This window comes from Grampus griseus (assembly GCF_964374135.1).
Source record: "Grampus griseus genome assembly, chromosome: 4".
Classification (NCBI taxonomy): Eukaryota; Metazoa; Chordata; class Mammalia; order Artiodactyla; family Delphinidae; genus Grampus; species Grampus griseus.
The window spans coordinates 101,114,568-101,132,478 of record NC_138997.1 but is presented as its reverse complement, the minus strand read 5'-3'; the positions used below and the strand labels follow the sequence as shown (position 1 = coordinate 101,132,478).

The 17,911-nt window shown below is 41.9% G+C and overlaps 1 protein-coding gene across 1 annotated transcript in view; it reads right to left on the bottom strand.

Annotated features, from left to right (window-relative positions):
• The window catches only part of PROM1 (prominin 1), a gene marked incomplete at its 5' end in the record, with an annotated part of 91,246 nt that overhangs the window by 20,185 nt on the left and 53,150 nt on the right, over window positions 1-17,911 (bottom strand). Inside the window, 5 exons of the mRNA XM_082653572.1 lie at window positions 3,734-3,886; window positions 6,233-6,392; window positions 9,202-9,265; window positions 11,505-11,579; window positions 13,921-14,138. Of these exons, the coding sequence (XP_082509698.1) occupies window positions 3,734-3,886; window positions 6,233-6,392; window positions 9,202-9,265; window positions 11,505-11,579; window positions 13,921-14,138 (670 nt within the window). The remainder of the gene's footprint in view (window positions 1-3,733; window positions 3,887-6,232; window positions 6,393-9,201; window positions 9,266-11,504; window positions 11,580-13,920; window positions 14,139-17,911) is intronic.

The window sequence follows — 17,911 nt, the reverse complement described above, 5'->3', positions numbered from 1 at the left end:
AAGAGAAAAGGAAAATAAGGAGGATGGATGTATCAGAGTGAAAAGACAATCGCAGAATAAAGGACGGGAGGGAGGGAGGAAAGAAGGAACTTGAAGGGCTGTGGAGGGTCCATGTGAGGTGGGGAATCACAATTCTGTAGGGATCCTAATGTGCTCTGCTGTATGACTTTTCTCTAGCAGTGCCCAGTGGCCCCGCCGGAGACACAGAGGGAGCAAACTCTTAGTCTAGATGCAATAGCCAAACCCTGTACCATCGCTGGTGCACACCAGGAAGGACCCTAGGAAGTGTGAAGGCTGATGCTCTCAATCACAACAGTGTTCCCAAAGGGCATGGCTCCCCCCAGTGCAAATGCTCCAGGCATAATTAGAAACATCTGCACGGCTCCTCTGAAATAAATAGCAAGGAATGTTTGCTGGTGGGGCCCTAAGTCCCTTTGGACCTTCTCAGACCAACAGGGCTACTGCGTTAGGGAAAGAGTGAAGAAGGGGAAGGTGTGTGAAGAAGGGGAAGGTGTGTGAAGGCTCTGCCAGGCACCAGGCTTCTAACTGTGGGCATCAGAGGGTGTGTGTATGTGTGTGTGTGTTAGTTACAAACCTCTGAGAGAACACTTCACTTCAAAACAACCCCACTACTCTAAAGAGCATGCCGTTAACATTTCCAGCCTTTGTTTTCTAAATATGCATGTATTGGGCTTCGCTGGTGGCGCAGTGGTTGAGAGTCCGCCTGCCGATACAGGGGACACGGGTTCGTGCCCCGGTCCAGGAAGATCCCACGTGCCACGGAGCGGCTGGGCCCGTGAGCCATGGCCGCTGAGCCTGCGCATCCGGAGCCTGTGCTCCACAACGGAAGAGGCCACAGCAGTGAGAGGCCCGGGTACCGCCAAAAAAAAAAAAAAAAAACAGAAAAAAACATGTGCATAATTTTGTGGGCCCTTGTCGAACATCTTAGAAACTTTCGTCAGCCACCTAGGACAGCCAACCTCTCTATCCTTTCAGCGGCCACATAATCTACTCCAGCCTCCGAAGTGGCTGCCTTGTGTGCCACTTCGAATGCCTCACTGTTACAACTAACACCACAAAAACACGTCTCTGCTCAAAATGCTTTTCCCATAGTTTGGTCTACTGCCTCAAAATAAATTCCCTAAAATGGGAATGACCTGCTATAGCCTGACAAACTGCTGTCTGAAATATCTATAACCACTGAAACTGCCACCAGCCGTATGTAATATGCCCATGGCAACACGTGATCTTAGTTTCTCTTCAGAGGTGTCGATAATCTGGGCATTGTTTTCAAGAGCTAAAATTGGAAGTTTTATAACGGTCTTTGGCACAAGAGATTGTTTTCTGGTTGCCTTAATTAGGTCTCCTTATCTCTGGGGAAACCATCCATATTCCCCCCACAGATGTACGTTCACCACTGCATCCCATTCAGCCCCTAAAATGCTCCCTGGACCCTCAGAAGACACAGGATAGGAGCCAGGACTCTCTGCTTCCCTCCTTCCAGGTCTTTCACTAGGATCCTCTTGGGAGGCAAGGATTCTTGCTTGGTTGTTAAAGAGACCATGCTCTTGATTGGATAACGTCACCGTTTTTAAAGAGCAGGTGGTGTTTTGGTTGAAGCTGAACTAAATATACTCTTTCTCATTTCTACAAGCAAGTAAACAATTATAAAGAAGAAACGGCATTCCCCTAGTTAGTCTGATTAGTCTATCCAGTTGTTTACCAGATGTCTCAAGAGAGAGACGGAGAATTCTGCTAAGCGTAGCGAAGCAAGCCATGATGAGTGGTAGGCTTCGACAGTACAGAAATCTCAGTCTGCAGACCTCCCAAAATGCATCTGACAGCAGCTTATGGTTACCAGCCTTTTCCCCACTGCTGAGATAAATCCTTCGGCTCCTAAGCCATAGGTTTCCATGTGACTTTAACCCTTTAGAGAGATTCCTTAATCTGCAGAAGTGAGTATTACAGCCAAACTGAAGTTGCTCTTAGCCTCCACCAAGTTACTCATGACTCTCCTACTTTTTATTCTTTGAAGCTAGATATCACATTTTTTGGTTTCATCCCTAAAAGTGGAATAGAACTTTATGAAACTTGTACCTTTTCAGAGCAAGTTACACCCTCCTTTCAAATAATTAAATAGATGTAATACATAAATGTATGTAATGAATAGATGAAATATATAAATTCACCATCACGACACTGACGAAACAGCCAAGTGTCAGGATTATTAAATTCTGAACATTAAATTAATTTTCTGTCTGTAGCTGTGTACATTTAAACAAAAAGGCTGGGCACATATCCTCTTCCTTGCTGGCTTCATTTCTTAAGTTTAAGTATGTAAGCAAATAGGCTTTTCCATGTGTGGAGCTCTGTCCAATTTTGTCCAATTCTGGCAGACTCCCATGTCATTAGCTTTAAGGTTATTTTTAAAACTCACTTAAAAACACACACACACAAATGAACCTATCTACGAAACAGAAAGACTCACAGACATAGAGAACAGGCTTGTGGTTGCCAAGGGGGAGTTGGGGAGGGAGAGGGAGGGACTGGGAGGTTTGGGGTTAGTAGATGCAAATTACTACATTTAGAATGGATACACAACAAGGTCCTACTGTATACACAGGGAACTATATTTGGTATCCTGTGATAAAGCATAATGGAAGAGAATATAAAAAAAGAATGTGTATAACTGAGTCACTTTGCTGTACAGCAGAAATGAACACAAATTGTAAATTAACTATACTTCAATAAAAAAAAGAAACTCATGTGCCTGTATTAATGTTAGTAAAGTGTACTATAGTGGAGCCTGAAGGTTTAAGGAAAAGGCCTTAGGATCACAGCTCATAAGCAGCGTGATTATTATAGTGACCCAAAGTTTAAAAAAGCAAGGTAATGCACGTCACTAGTGACATAAGCAAAGAAATGGCTGTGGTTTTGATTCCCTATTGCCCAAAGGGCTTCTTCCAAATCTTTACACTCCCCTCGAGCCCCATCACACCCCTCGCCGCTGGTTCTCCATGAAGCTTATCAGAAAAGAGAATATCGAGTTGGAACTCACACAGATTCCCCTCTAGGGAGCATTTGAAGCTTTTACCCCTGGTTACTGGTTTACATTACTGGCTCCATCTCCAGTTCCACCCAGCTCATGCCCCCTCTGCTTTGTCATACCCTATAAAGGTGGTTGTTGTTTTTTTCCAAAAATATGAACTTGGATGTGAATGTAATTGAAATGGGGATAACTGCTCCAGTCCACTGCAGGCTCACCACTTGCTGGTACTTCACACCTGATCGCATCACTAGGCTACTTGTGTAACTCCAAGGGTGCCAGGTAGGCAACCTCTGTTCTAAATCAAGTTTCAGAGTGAACAGTGTCTGTCTGTCAGGTCAATATTCAGCAAGTATGGTGAATGAATGGATGGATGGATGGATAGATATGTAGATACGTAGATATGGGGAAAAACAATGAGAATTAAGAAAGCAAACTGGAAATAATTTCCCTGATAGCTGCTTTAAAGAGCTATCAGCTTTTAAGCTTGTCAATCAAAGTGCAACCAATCTAGAGTTTCCTTTACTTTTCATGCTTAACGGAATTTCCCAGACCGATGAAAGTACAGTCACACCAGCCCACCTACGTCACTGGAACCCAGACTGCTTACCAGAGGTCACCGGGTCCCTGTCACACCAGTTACCTCCCTGCATCCCCCACACATGGCAAGGAAGAGCCAACACTCACACCATGAGGAAGATGCCTCCAGTGTTTGAGACGCAGCCTCGTCTGGTTGGGGTGGCATTCTGGTTGTAGCCGTACGTGCCACACAACAAGCCCAGGAAATAAAAAATCACTATGAGGGTCAGTAAACAGCAGACAACCAAGGAACCCAGCCACCTGGTGGAGCAAACACAGTGTTAGCAAACGTAAGAGGTGACATCATCACAACACAAAAGCTGCTAGACCTGGACTGGAGTTGTTGAAAAACTCTTGGCAATCAAATATCAGATTCCTCTGTTAATTCCTCAGAGGGTGAGAGTGCTGTGAAAAGATCCCTTTTCACCCCTAGTCCTCCAATCCAACCAAGACAGTGTTTATCTTGGTTTCAAAGAGCTCTCAGTGGTCATGGGATTGTCGTTTCTTTCCTTTGCCTTACCTCCACAGGGCCCAGAAGCAGGGTTGACTCAACCTCTCCAAGGGTACCGATAACCATGGCCCTTAAGGTTTGTAAGTTCTTTCAAGGTTCCTGAGGCTGTAAGTGCTTATTATAATGATGATGAGATGTAGACAGATCATGATTAGACAACAGATAAGGAAATTGGGGTCTCTTTCCTCTGGTCTTTTATCTAAAATGTTTTGTGGTTGCAGAAATATTTGGGGGCGGTGGGGATTGAATTGTGTTCCTTACTGAGCCAGGCACTCTCTATGTGATGAGTGCATTGAATATTTTAGAATTCTAGGAGCATCCTAAATCAAATGCCTGCAGAATGCAAGTCTCGATTTTGTAATGGTCCTGTGAGACGTTTCAGGAGAATGGATCCTCAATTAGGTCTTACTGGCATTCCCGGAATGTACATCAAACTTTTCCAGCAACCCAGGAGCATTCAAGGGTAGAAATGCTTCCCAACCTTTAAAACACTATAAAACAAACTGTCACTACAGTTTTTCATTCAACTAAGAACAAACTCGTGTAAAATAGTTAGCTAGTGGGACGCAGCAGCATAGCACAGGGAGATCAGCTAAGTGCTTTGTAACGACCTAGAGGGGTGAGATAGGGAGGGCGGGATCGAGGCTCAAGAAGGAAGGGATATGGGGATATACGTATGCATAAGGTTGATTCACTTTGTTGTACAACAGAAATTAACACAGTATTGTGAAGCAATTATACTCCAATAAAGATCTATAAAAAAAAAAAACCTCGATAATTAGAATAAGCACCTGCACCCATTCTGTGACTTTTTGTTCCAGATACTGAGGACACAGAATTAAATAAGCCATGGAACCTGGCCTCAGAAATCCTTTACTGTTAATGCAAGCCTCATCTGCTTCATTAAATTTCTTTTTAAAATAAACTTATAGTCTCAGGGCAGGGGAAGGTGGAAGGAAGGGGGAGCTGGTATGTAGACAGATCATTGTACCATTCTTTTCATCTGTGAAAGTCTGACCTCTGAGATTGTAAGTTCATTGGGAAAGGGTCTGTCCTATCTTTGTTCCGACACCTGCTGGGGTGGCCAAGCCACACAGTAGGAAATGGCATATTGATAATTATGGGCATAGTCAGGTGGGAGTTGAAAAATCACTTCACCTCCCTGAGCCTCTAAGAAACAGGATTATAAACAGAACACAACCCAGGAGATTTTTCTGAGTATTAAATGAGATGCCATGTGGACAGCACGTGGCAGGCACATTGTGACTCTTCCCTAAAGGCTAGCAATTATTGTTATTATTTATCTTGTGTTCTTGCATAATAAATAACCTGAACAGGAACGGGAGTGTCCAGAATCTCCGTGGCTTTGAGCAGTAGGAATAGTTCCAGTGGGCGGTCGTGGGGCTGAGCCTTTCAGAGGGGAGAGTACGTCTCACATCTCACATGAGCCTGGAAATGCCTCGAGGCTCTAAGTCCTGCCTTGCCCAGCGCTCTTGTCTGAGATCTATGTCCACCATCACCTCCCAAGGCCAAAGCCTCCCACTAGCATGTTTCTAAAGGACAAAGAGCTGGGAACGACAGCAGCTTCACACAATTCGCTGGTTTCAGGGATGCTCTTTCTGTAAGAACCAACCTCTACATATTTCTTTTATAAACCAACAAAAAGAAAAATATGATCCCAATGCCCTTTTTAATTCCTTTTAAGTTTTAAAATCCTGTTACATGCCTTAGATAATTATAACCAAGATTTCGGAAGCCACAGATGACATCAAAACTGCAAATAATTGACTATTTGGCTCAAGAACTTTCAGTCCTCAATTAAAAAAAAAAATATGGAATGCTTAATGAATTTGCATGCCATCCTTTCTCAGCAGCCATGCCAGTCTTCTTGGTATAGTTACAATTTTAGTATACATGCTGCCGAAGTGAACACTTCAATCTTTTTAATGAACATAAGCTAGAGTGAATACATATCACATTATGGCCTCTTTGTACAATTTGCTCTCATAAGCTTATCCTGGTTATATTGTCAAATTTTTCTCCCGTCCCATAGCAAGTTTCCCTCTTTAGTGTACCAGCTCAAAGGAGGCACTCACCTGTATGAATCGTATTCTTCCAGAGTGGGTAAATGGCGGTGGATGTAATTTTCAGTGTCATTAAGGTAACGAATGAAATTTGACAGCTTATCCTGAATAGGAATATTTTTGCTTATATTTTTGATATCAGAACCAATGGAATCCAACGTCATTTTGACATCTGAAAACAAAGATACCTCAGTTATGCATTTTCAAACCTAGAGGAGACGAGAAACTTTGTCTCGGAACTCAAGTGAAAAGCTTGAACTGCTTTTAGTTTTTCCCATGTGATTTATGTATGTGTTTAAAATATGAAAATGTTCTACAACAAGCATGAATGTAGCTAAGCCCATCAAAAAGCAATTACTTAACAAAAGAGCAAGCTATGAGAGCTAACTTAAATGACATGGTGCTGAAATCAAGCCAGAGTTTTCTTCTACTTATTTCACTAAAAAAAGAAAAAAATAGATCGGGTGATTAAAATGCACTGTGTGCCACTACAATGGACCAGGCACTTTTATAAATGTTAACCCATTTCTTATCCCCGTTTCCCTAACAGTGATACTGAGGCTCATAGGGGTTAGATCACTTGCCCATATGTCTCTTTTTCAGAAAGCACTAGAAATGGGATGAAAACTCGGGTTTATCTAACTGTAAAGCTTCTGTTAAATGATTTTGCAAAAATAATTTAATAATATAACAACTCCTCCATCTACGAAATGGTACTCAGGAACACAGTAATTCTCCACGACCAATTTTTTGAACAAGTGACCCCAGGCGACACTTTTGTTAAAATTTTATTTGACTCATACAAATTGAGACTTGTTAAAGCACACCTGTGTCTCTTACATGCAAAAAGCAATCGTATTCCCAGCGGTCAAATAGTTTCTATTAATCTGTCAGAGAGGAGGTAAGTTCCAGTTTTCTGGACAGTGTCTGACCATCATGGCAGGTCCTGGGATCAAAGCCACCAGGGGTGGGAGCTGTCACGTGGTCCAACACTCACACCTGATCTGAAGATGGCCTTATCCACTGTGATTCTTGACAGGGACATACCAAAAACATACTAATCGGTTCAAGGTCCACTGATCCTGAAAGGCGGATAAATGTCTCTGCAGCAGCAGAAACAAGATTGGCAGGGCTCACAATTCGATCCCAGGGCTCCCCGCGAACTTAGGGGAGGTGGCAGCCTCGTCCAAAAGGAAATTACATAACAATGGTGGGAACTTTTTTTCAAAGCCTGTGGTTCACATGGAGAGCTCATAGGAGGAGAGCTCACAGTGGCTCGATGTCTCCTCCAAATGGCTCGTGTGCCACAAGACCCCAGGACCCTCCACAAGGTAACTCTGCAGGTCTCTTTTTTAACCTTGGGAATTCTGGGGGTTTGAGAGATGTGGTATGTAGACGTCCCCTCTCCTACGCACAGTTTCCTCAGCTCAGAATCGAGCCCCTTCTGGTTCTCAGGCTGTGCTGCCCTCCTACACTCCACAACCTTGGTGGGTCTGTAAGGGGCTGGTGCCTTCTTCAGGCCTCCGTTTGGATGTCGCTTCCTCCAGGAAGCCTTCTGCTACCCTCTCCCCACCTCGGATCCCTTGCACACACCTCACCAGGTTCCCAGAGGGTGATAAAGGGCATCTGTATCCATGCCCAGCTGAAGGGTAGGCAGGGGTCGTGCCTTCTTTATCTACCATCCCCAGAGCCCAGCAGTGCCTGGCACATAGTAGGCACTCAAAATATGTGTGCAGGGTAGGACCTAATGCCCAAAACATGGGAGCTAAGGGTTATTGGTTTTGGAAAGACATAAAAACCAGCGCTTGGTCTTCAGTCTGATGGAGTGGCACTTGCTGAGATTCAGGAAAACTCTGGCTCGTGTTTATGTGATGACAGTGTGTACACCCGGCCTCGCTCACGCAAACTGCAAGCCTCACTTGGCCAGACTTACAAGGGAGGGCTGCACGTATTGGCAGAAGAGGTCCAGAAAGGGGAAACAAAAAAGTAAACACAGAGATTAGTAAGCAGGTGGTTATCAGATGTACAGCGTGGGTTAGCCCTCAGATGCTAGCATAGGAAAGCATGAACTCTGTTTTGAATATCTTAATATTTTAAATCAGAAGGGAACCCACAAAACTTCCAAAGCACTATGTAGTAGGATAAAATCCTTTTTACCCAAGTCTTAATGGGTTGAAAGAACAATATTAGGGGAAAAAATAATCAAATACCTCTAACACAACATTTTAAAACTACTTAGTCAACAGATAGGAAGAAGCCCTGAGATGATTTTAAAAAAAGAGACAGAGAGAAGATAGTCTTACATAGCTTCAGAGATGTCTTCCCTTAGCAAACAACCCAGGTTTCTTCCCATTCCTGCATAAAGAACTGTTTATACTGCATTCTTTCTCTGTACATTCACCCCAGATACCATAACCTGAATTCAACGTGATTCCGTCATTTGAGACCAGTGGAACTCTCTCAACTGACAGACCTCAGTTCTGTCTCTCCAAAATTGTAAGCAAATTTAAGACCCTAAAGTAACATTACATCAGCCTCCGAGGCATATGAACATTTTCCTAAAGAGACAAAGTAAGTCCCTAGACAGAGTATTCTTTTTAAAAAATCAATTTTAAGTTCGTTTAGAAAATAAATTCACAGTGAAAACAATCAAAATGTGACCTTCCAAGTCATAAACTATGGCTGTTGTCAGCTCTGATAGCTCCTGATGAAGGCTGCCATCACAGCGTGGCCCTCGGCCCTGAAGCTTCCAGCCACGGGAGGATGGTAGTCAGCGTTTGATAGGATTATTATTTTTTTAAATCGATATCAGTTGGTGAAGGTAGCATAAGTGAAATATTCATTTAGTTTTTAAGGTTTTAGTGAGAGAATATTTTTTTTAAGAGGGAAAAAGAACAATTCTTAACAATACATTTCTTTGTACTAACCAGCCAATTCTTAACAAGAAGAGATACACAATTACTTCCATTTGGGAATCTCACCTGATACGACGTTCACGGTTTCATTTTGCACTATCCCAGGTATAGCATTGAAAGATCTATAGCCCTAAAAAATAATTCAGAATCAATGGATATACAGTGTAAGTAGAAGAGCAGTTCACTAGTATTCATGGTAAGCTTAGAATGGAGCAGAGAAGCAACACTAAAATGTAACCTTCATCTTAAGGCCGAAAGGATCATGATACAGTCATTAAAAGTCTAGAAAAAAACTCCCTTTTAGTGAGGACTTGCCTTAAATTGTATCTGTTGAAGATCATATTAAGAGTTTTTAACTTTTAACTCATGTTAAAAGCTTCCATGTATTTATACCAGTGTTTCTCAACTGGGGGCAATTTTGTCCCCCAGGAGATGTCTGGAGACGTCTTGGTTATCACAGTTGTGTGGGTGCTCTTGGCACTGTGTGGGCACGAGCCGGGGTGCTACTAAATATCCAGCAGGGCACAGGCCCCACCACAAGGAATTATCCAGCCCAAATAGTGCTGAGGTTAAGAAACCCTGATCTGTACAAGGTACCATGTGCGGCTATAAAGTGTATTTCTAAAAATAGAATCTTACTTTCCAGCCCAATCACACAATAAAATTGGAGATCTAGTCTCATAGAAAATAGTAATGCCCTAAAACACAACTTAGAAAGAATACAAATTGTAGTGAGGCTAAAACGAAAACCCAAACAGCCATGCCAAGCTATATCACTTTGGAGTTAAATCCATGACAGGAAAATGTCATTATTTCCAAGCAACTCAACTAATCAGCACAGCCTTTCCTCTGGAAGGGGCTTCATTTGTGCTTCTCACTGTCTGCTGACATACTTAGACATCTGCTAGGGAACACTGAAGTGATTACAACTTCTTATGAACCAAATGTCTATCTCCCCAAAATGCATATGTTGAAATCCTAATCCCCAGTGTGATGTTATTAGGAGATGGGGCCTTTGGAAGGTTGTTAAGTCATGAGCGTGGAGCCCCCATGAACGGGATTAGTGCCCTCTTAAAAGGGACCCCAGAGAGCTCTCTTCACCCTGTGAGGATACAATGAGAAAATGGCTGTCTGCAACCTGGAAAGTGTCCTCATCAAAACCCAACCCTGCTGGCAAACTGATCTTGGACTTTGAGCCTCCAGAAGTATGAGAGATAAATTTCTGTTGTTTATACACCACTTACTCTATGATATTGTTTTATGGCAGTCCAATCTAAGTTACAAAGTTTATAAGATTTATGGTGTCAACAAGTTTCCACTTTAGCCTAGCAACAGCAATGCCATAAAAAGAACATTCATGACTTCTGTTTCCTCAAAGGCGACTAAACCACCCAGCACACTGGTGCTTGTGTTGGTTTGGTACAACTGACCCCTCTACATTTATCTGTGTTTGGACTTGGGGAGGTCACCCATCATAAGAGGTTTAATGGCTGGGAGAGGACTTACAGATCTCCTGGTTCAATTCCCTCATTTGACAAATGAGGTGACATCAGACTGCAAAGACCAGGAGTTTTCAATGACTTGTTTAAGGGGACACTTCCTTTGTTAGTATATGTAGATGAGTGTTTAATAGATATCTGATGACTTTTTTATACCCATGCTAAAAGACAGAGTCAAGAATAAAGCTATTCTCTTCCTTTTAGGCTACTGGGGAAATCACAGTATTCTAGATCAATGTGACCCCTTCCTGTTTTAGGATTTACAGTCTTGTGGCACAATCAAGACATGAAAGCAATAATCAAAGTTGTGAGGAACTTAACAAAGAATATTTGTAATGCTGTAAGAATGTATTAAAAGAGGTTTTGATCTGGTCAAGATGCCCAGGGAAGGCCTCGTTAAGAAAGTGATATATAAAGCTTAAAGTAACTAGTTCCTAGTAGCCCAAGAAGCTGGGCAAAGGAGAGGGAGAAAGAAGAGAGTGCCAGGCAGAGCATACAGCCTGTACACATGAGCAGAAGTGGGAAGAAACAAAATCAACATGGCTGACTCATCGGCAGAGTGGGAGAGCATCTCGTGTCAGAATCAGCATGGGGTCCAACACTATACCCATCCAATTCTGAGCCCCAGGAAGATGAGATCATGCTTTTCTTTTTATCTCTTATGGTCCTAGCAAGGTGCTTTGCGTACAATAGATGCATAATAAAAAATTCTTGAATGGGAATGAACAAAATTACCTGGAGGATAACATCTATCACCCTTCTTGGCAACTCCTGTCCAGAATTTCACTGCTTTTTTGCTGTTACCTATTTCCTTATGTACTATTCTATTCTTTAAAATAATCTAGTGTATTTTTTTCCCAAAAAACATACCTTTTGGACTAGGCTGGACAAATTTGTTTGAAGAATATCATTAAGGTTACCAATTTGTTCATCCAAAGATGGGAGCTGAAATTTTATAAAACAAGACATAAAGCAAGGTGATTACCCCCCCCCCAAATTATTTGTCATAAAAAAGGGAATCATCTTAAATCCAAGTCCTGAAGTCTCTATATTATAGGGTGTGATCTAAGTTTCCTTTGAACAATAGTGTATTGTCGGAGGAAGACACATTAGCTCAGAATGGACTCTACAAGCAGTAATTTTAGATGTTTGAAGGTCTCTTATTGCAGTCAGCTAAAAATAAGGACAAGAAATTTAACACAGATTGAATACGTGTGACCTCACAATTTCAGGTACTGAATATTGTTGAATACAGTTGTAAACAACCTTTTAAAAAACATGTTTAAAAGTAATAGTGGTTATATTGGTAAGTGGTCTGGAATAAATTTTTCATTTATAGTGTTATACATGGATTTAACGTGTTCTACCTCTTACCAATTCTGGGACAAATATCATGGGCCTCCTGACACAACGTATCAAGAAGGACACAACATCACTTTTGTGAAATCCCTGATAAATAGGCATAACTCACATCGAATCATGAGGGAACATCAGACAAACCTAAATCGAAGGTCATTCTATATAATAAATGGCCTACAGTCTTAAAAAATGTCAATGTCGCCAAAGAAGAAAGATTGAGAAACTGTTCCAGATTAAAGGAACTAAAGACACATGACAACTAAAGACAATGTGTACTCTAGACTGGACCTTAAACTGGAGAAAAGAAAAGAAAAAAATTTAAAGAGCATTTTTAGAAAAATCGGCAAAATTTGAATGTAAACTGTGGATTAGACGGTGGTATTGGGTCAATGTCATATGTCCTAATTTTGGTAATCATAATGGTTATGTAAAGTTAGGAAATGCACTGAAATATTTAAGGGTAAAAGGGCATAATGTCTGCAACTCACTCCAGATGATTGAGAAAAGGACAAAATGCATAGCATTGTACCCATACATACGATAATACAAATAGATGATAGATACATAGATAGATGTATAAAATAATACCATTAAGCAAATGGAGCAAAGTGTTGACAACTGGTGAATCTGGGTAAAAGATGTAAACAGGGCTTCCTTGTACACTAATCTTGCAGATTTTCTGCATGTTTCAAAATCCCATCAAAATTAAAAGTTACCTCAGACACAAGAGGGAGGAGATATGGGGATATATGTTTATGTATAGCTGATTCACTTTGTTATACAGCAGAAAGTAACGTACCATTGTAAAGCAATTATACTCCAATAAAGTTGTTAAAAAAAAAGTTACCCCCAAAAGAACTCGATTTCAAACAATTTAAATGCAAGTATAGGTCCTACACTCTGAAAAACTGTTCAATGACAACAAAAGTGATTGTAGTAGATTCAACACAGATGTTGAATGTGAAGTGTTTGAATAAAATTGATTCATGAAATGTGAAAGTCAGAAAAATCTAGCTGTATTAAAATAGTGTTTTATATAAAGTGCTATGTGTACATATCACTATATTGATACATTAAAAATCATGAGTAGACATGATTATTTTATCTATATCCCAGAACTTTATATATTCAAGTTGCTCCAAATTCTTTTTTTTTTCTAATCTTCTCTTTGGGAATGTGAAAAATTACCTTATATTTAGGCACCTGTGGTTAATATACTAGGCCTATCATTTAAAAATATATTTTAGGGCTTCCTTGGTGGCGCAGTGGTTGAGAGTCCGCCTGCCGATGCAGGGGACACGGGTTCGTGTCCCGGTCGGGGAGGATCCCACATGTCGCGGAGCGGCTGGGCCCGTGAGCCATGGCCGCTGAGCCTGCGCGTCCCGAGCCTGTGCTCCGCAACGGGAGAGGCCACAGGAGTGAGAGGTCCGCGTATGGCAAAAAAACAAAAAAATATATATATATTTTAATTTTTAAAGGTCTACAAAAATGGCTTTTGCTTCCTTTTTCCTTTTTAAAGCTGAATTCATCACAGATACAGAGAACAAACTAGTGGTTCCCAGTGGGGAGCGGGGAGGGGCAATATCAGGGCTGGGGATTAAGAGGTACAACTATTATGGATAAAATGAGCTACAAGGATACATTGTACAACACAGGGAATATAGCCAATATCTTATAAAATGCACAAACTGTCAAAATAAAATAAAAATTATAAAAAGAAGAATCTGAACAAAAAAAAAGCTCAATTCTTTCTGATATATTTCATCAAATCGATGGCAGAGAACTCTCAAGGAGTATTTCCCATTATTCCTTCTCTCCTCCTGCAGCCGTTCCAACATGATGGCTAAATAACCTGATGGGTGAGCCCATGCTTAGCCCTCCCCAGCTGTCCCAATGACACTGCCCTGAAGCCAGGTTACCTTCTCACCTGATCAAAATCGATGCTGCCATCCAGAAGGCTTAGAGAGTTCATAATGTTGCTGCAAGTGGTCATTACCGGATGCACAGAGCACATGGGGTCAGTGAGTGCTTGCTCCAGGTTCCCTTTAACGTTACTCAGGCTGTTGCTAAGATTTGCAGATAACTGTCTCATGTCCGTTAAGATACTGTTCACTTCGACCAGGGTTTCTCTGGTCTCTTGGATTTCTGTAGGAACACAGCCCGCTTCAGAACAGAGGCACCCACTGGGCTGGCAAATGGAAAAATCCCTTCTCATCTACAAAAGTACCCTAAAGGAACTTGCGATAACCTTGTAAATGACACTGGAAGGCAACCAGAGGAGCCTGCTGTGAGGGGCAGTCTGAAAGGGGAATACAGGGACATTGATGGCCTACTCCAACCAACTCAGCTTTCCTACCTGGGAGCTCTTTCAAATACGCAAGGGTGAGTACCAAGCTAGGAATGTGACTGGGACTCGTGGGCACAGCATTAACTGGCTAGCACTGGAGCAGAAGCCACAGGAAAAGGTGTCACCGCCCTAGCCTTGCCTAGCTTTGAAGAGGTCAGCCCAGACAGGCCAGTCTCTTCAATCCCAAGCAGTTTTAATTCACATAAAAACTGATCACACCCAGGAGGATTTTGGTGATGGATATTCAAAGAGCTGGAAGTAGACACAGCGATGGTTAAGATCACAGGTTTGGATTCAGGCGAGTCTAGGTACAGATCCCAACTTTGCTACTTGCTGTGTAACCGGAAGTCGATTCCTGAACATTCTTTGGCAATGTCTTCATCTGAAAAATGGTGAAACCACCACCATGTTCATCACAAAATGTGGGGATTAGAATGGTCAAATTGAAATTCCTCAATAGCAGTGAGTCCACCTGTTTTATTGTGGAAGTCCCGCAGCCTAGTCCCGCATCCTTATACTAGTTGATCCCTAAAAATTGTTTGCTATCTTGATTTCTCTGGGGTATAGAAATCCATAGTCATGACTTGGGAGGTAGCAAAATACAACTCTTTTCTACAGCGACTTAAAATCACAGCAGTAAAAGACGTGAAACTTAAATTAGACGGCACTGATTTTCTTCTAAGCAAATAAGTCTTCCGGGCTCACAGAACAGATGTCAGGGCATCAGGCCACAATTGCATGTTGCTAGGAAAGTGTAAATGCCCTTAAAAACTGGTTTTCCCAATTTTCCCTGGCAACCACATAAAACTTGGTTCTAAAATCACACACACACACACACACACACACACACACACTTTAATGCTTTCCTGTCGTGGTCTCTTGCTGAAAGTATTATGAGGGCTCACCCCAGTTCTACTACCTTCCAGGATCGGACGAAAATTCAAGAGAAAAGATTATTTGAAGCAGACTCCAAGATTTTCTGTTCAGATAAGGTGATAGAATTGGGGATGAAGGGTCATACAGTCCAATCCTGGAAGCCTCCCCAGGTCTCAGAGTAAATCATCAAAACTAGGTTGGGGTGTCATCTTGGATGACATGGGCAATGCCATCTCCTAAGAGCAAACGTGCTAAGGCACAGCCTAGAATCACAGTTTCCCCTAGTAACCAGGAGATGACCCAACCAGCCTCCTAATTTACAGATGAGTAAACTGAGGTCCTGAGAGGTGAAAGAGTTTGCCAAAGGTGCTATAGCAAGGCAGCAGAAGAACTACTATCTAAACAGTATTTGAGATAATAATAATAATAATAACAAAGATTTTATCAAAGAGTCACTCTGGAGCTCAGTTTCTCATCTTTTCCACCTACCTCCCAGGATTATCCGCAAAGCATGGAGCTAGTACCCAGCTCATATTAGAGGCTCAATAAATATCTGCCACAGGGAAACAAGAATCAAAGAACACAGCTGCAACTAGAAACACACAACAGAACGCAAAAGAGCATCGCAAAATATAACTCACATCACACACCTCACAGTTTAATGTTCTGTGGTTTACCGCTCATTGCCTTTTCCACTTTGACTTCAAGATGAGTTATTTTAAGGCAAGAAACAAACAAACAAACAACAGCAACAACAAAGAATGATGGATGATAAAACGAGTTGATGGCCCAGAAAACATGTGTCCATTTAGGCACCGTGTACAGACATTCTAGGTTATGGGTGCTATGCTATCATGTCCCAAGAAGGACTCAGAAGTAATACATTTTTTTATTTTCCCAAGGCTTCAAAGCATTTTTTTAAAATGTCTACTGGGTTATAACTCTGGGGGTCATTCCAAGCCTACTAAGATCACATATATTATGTATCTGGAGTCAGTGGAAAGATATTTTAGATTCTCAATGTTAGCTAATTAACATTTTACTAGTTCATAGAACATTTCCTTTATAGGTCCTAGCCTGCAGCTCAAATATGATTTGCACAAATCCATTTGCATATTTCTGCTTTCTCCAAAGGCCACCAGACACATAAGGTTGCAAAGGATTTTTAGCAAAAAACTTGCCAAAGCAGTTTATTGAGTACATTTTAAGAAGCTCTGGCAACATCAGAGGCTAAAGTTTAACTTATTCAGGCTGGCTTTAAAAAAAAAAAAACATATATATATATATATATATATATATATATATATATATATATATATAAAAAAAACACTTCAATAATACAGGAAGCACTGAAAAGAAAAAAAAATCTGTTTTAATCGACTTTAATCCAGCTAGAATTGTAATGCAAACATTAAAAACTGGGCAAACCATGGGGCAAAAAGTAAAGGTACATGCCAACCACGCTGCACCATTTTGCACAGCATTTGTCTTCACATAATTTGGGAGCTGGAAGGGATCTTGGCCAACCACCACTCCAATGCACTGACTTGACAGGGATCTGGGGTGCAGAGATGCCTGGCACCATTCTGTGGTCACACCAGCTCTTGAACTCCAGATTCCCAACTGTTCTTTCAAAGTTACACTGCGCTGTGTTTGCTGTGGATGGCCCGGAAGCACCCTACACCTTAACACTCCCAAATGTACCCAGATACCATCTGGAATGGTCCAGGCAGCACAGGCCTTATAATCAGACCAGGGTCTGGATCCCAACTCCGCCACTTCCCCGCTACCTCATCTGGGACAAGTTACATGAACTCTAAGCCTCACTCTCTTGAGTTGGTAAAGTGGAGGTAACCATACTCACCCCACAGAGCTGTTGTGAGCACCCACTGACATGGCGCAGGAAAAGTACCTGCTATATAGCGTTGCCACAGGGCAGGGCCTCAACACTCAATAGCTTTCTAACTTTTACTTCATGGCTGATCAATTCTACAATCACTTGCTTTGTTGGACTTGGTTGGCTGGCATCTCAGAAGCCATGTCACCCCTCCCCTATGGTGCAGCAGAGTCTGGGTAACACGGGTCCCACCCTCAGCTTAAGGAGTGGGCCTTGACTGCCCCCAGGCAACCCATTTCCCTATGTAGCACTGCAAGGGGAGTTTGCATTAGAACGATGCAGACACTGTAGAGAACAGCTAGATGGAAAGAATCTCACCACTAGATCAAGCCTCACCTGAAGCTAGTTTCAGTTGCATGAGACAATAGTCCACTTAGTTGAAAACGACACAGAGATTTGTCTGTATGAATCAGGTAAATGACACATGATTACTCGAAAGATGTTTATAAGAGAGTAAGAGATATGACAGGAGAGATTTGATTGTAAAAGGTCAGAGGGTCAGCCCAAATGATGATGAATCCATCAGTGAAGTGTAAACACTTGAAGTTATAATGAGGGGACCCAGAAGATCATTAGCAAGAGGGATGCCGAGGGCAGTGGAGAGGGAAGGTTTTGCGTGGCTATTAGACATGAGTGATTAAGTCTCAAGGTGAAGCAATGAGGAGCCACCAAGGTGTCCACCTCTCCTCATAGTTTTGTTCTGGCCAATTAAGTGATATTTCCTGCTAAGACACAGGGCTGGGCGAAGTGGGGGGGTGAGGGGGAGAGAAGATGGGCAGCTATGGAAGGAAACGTCTC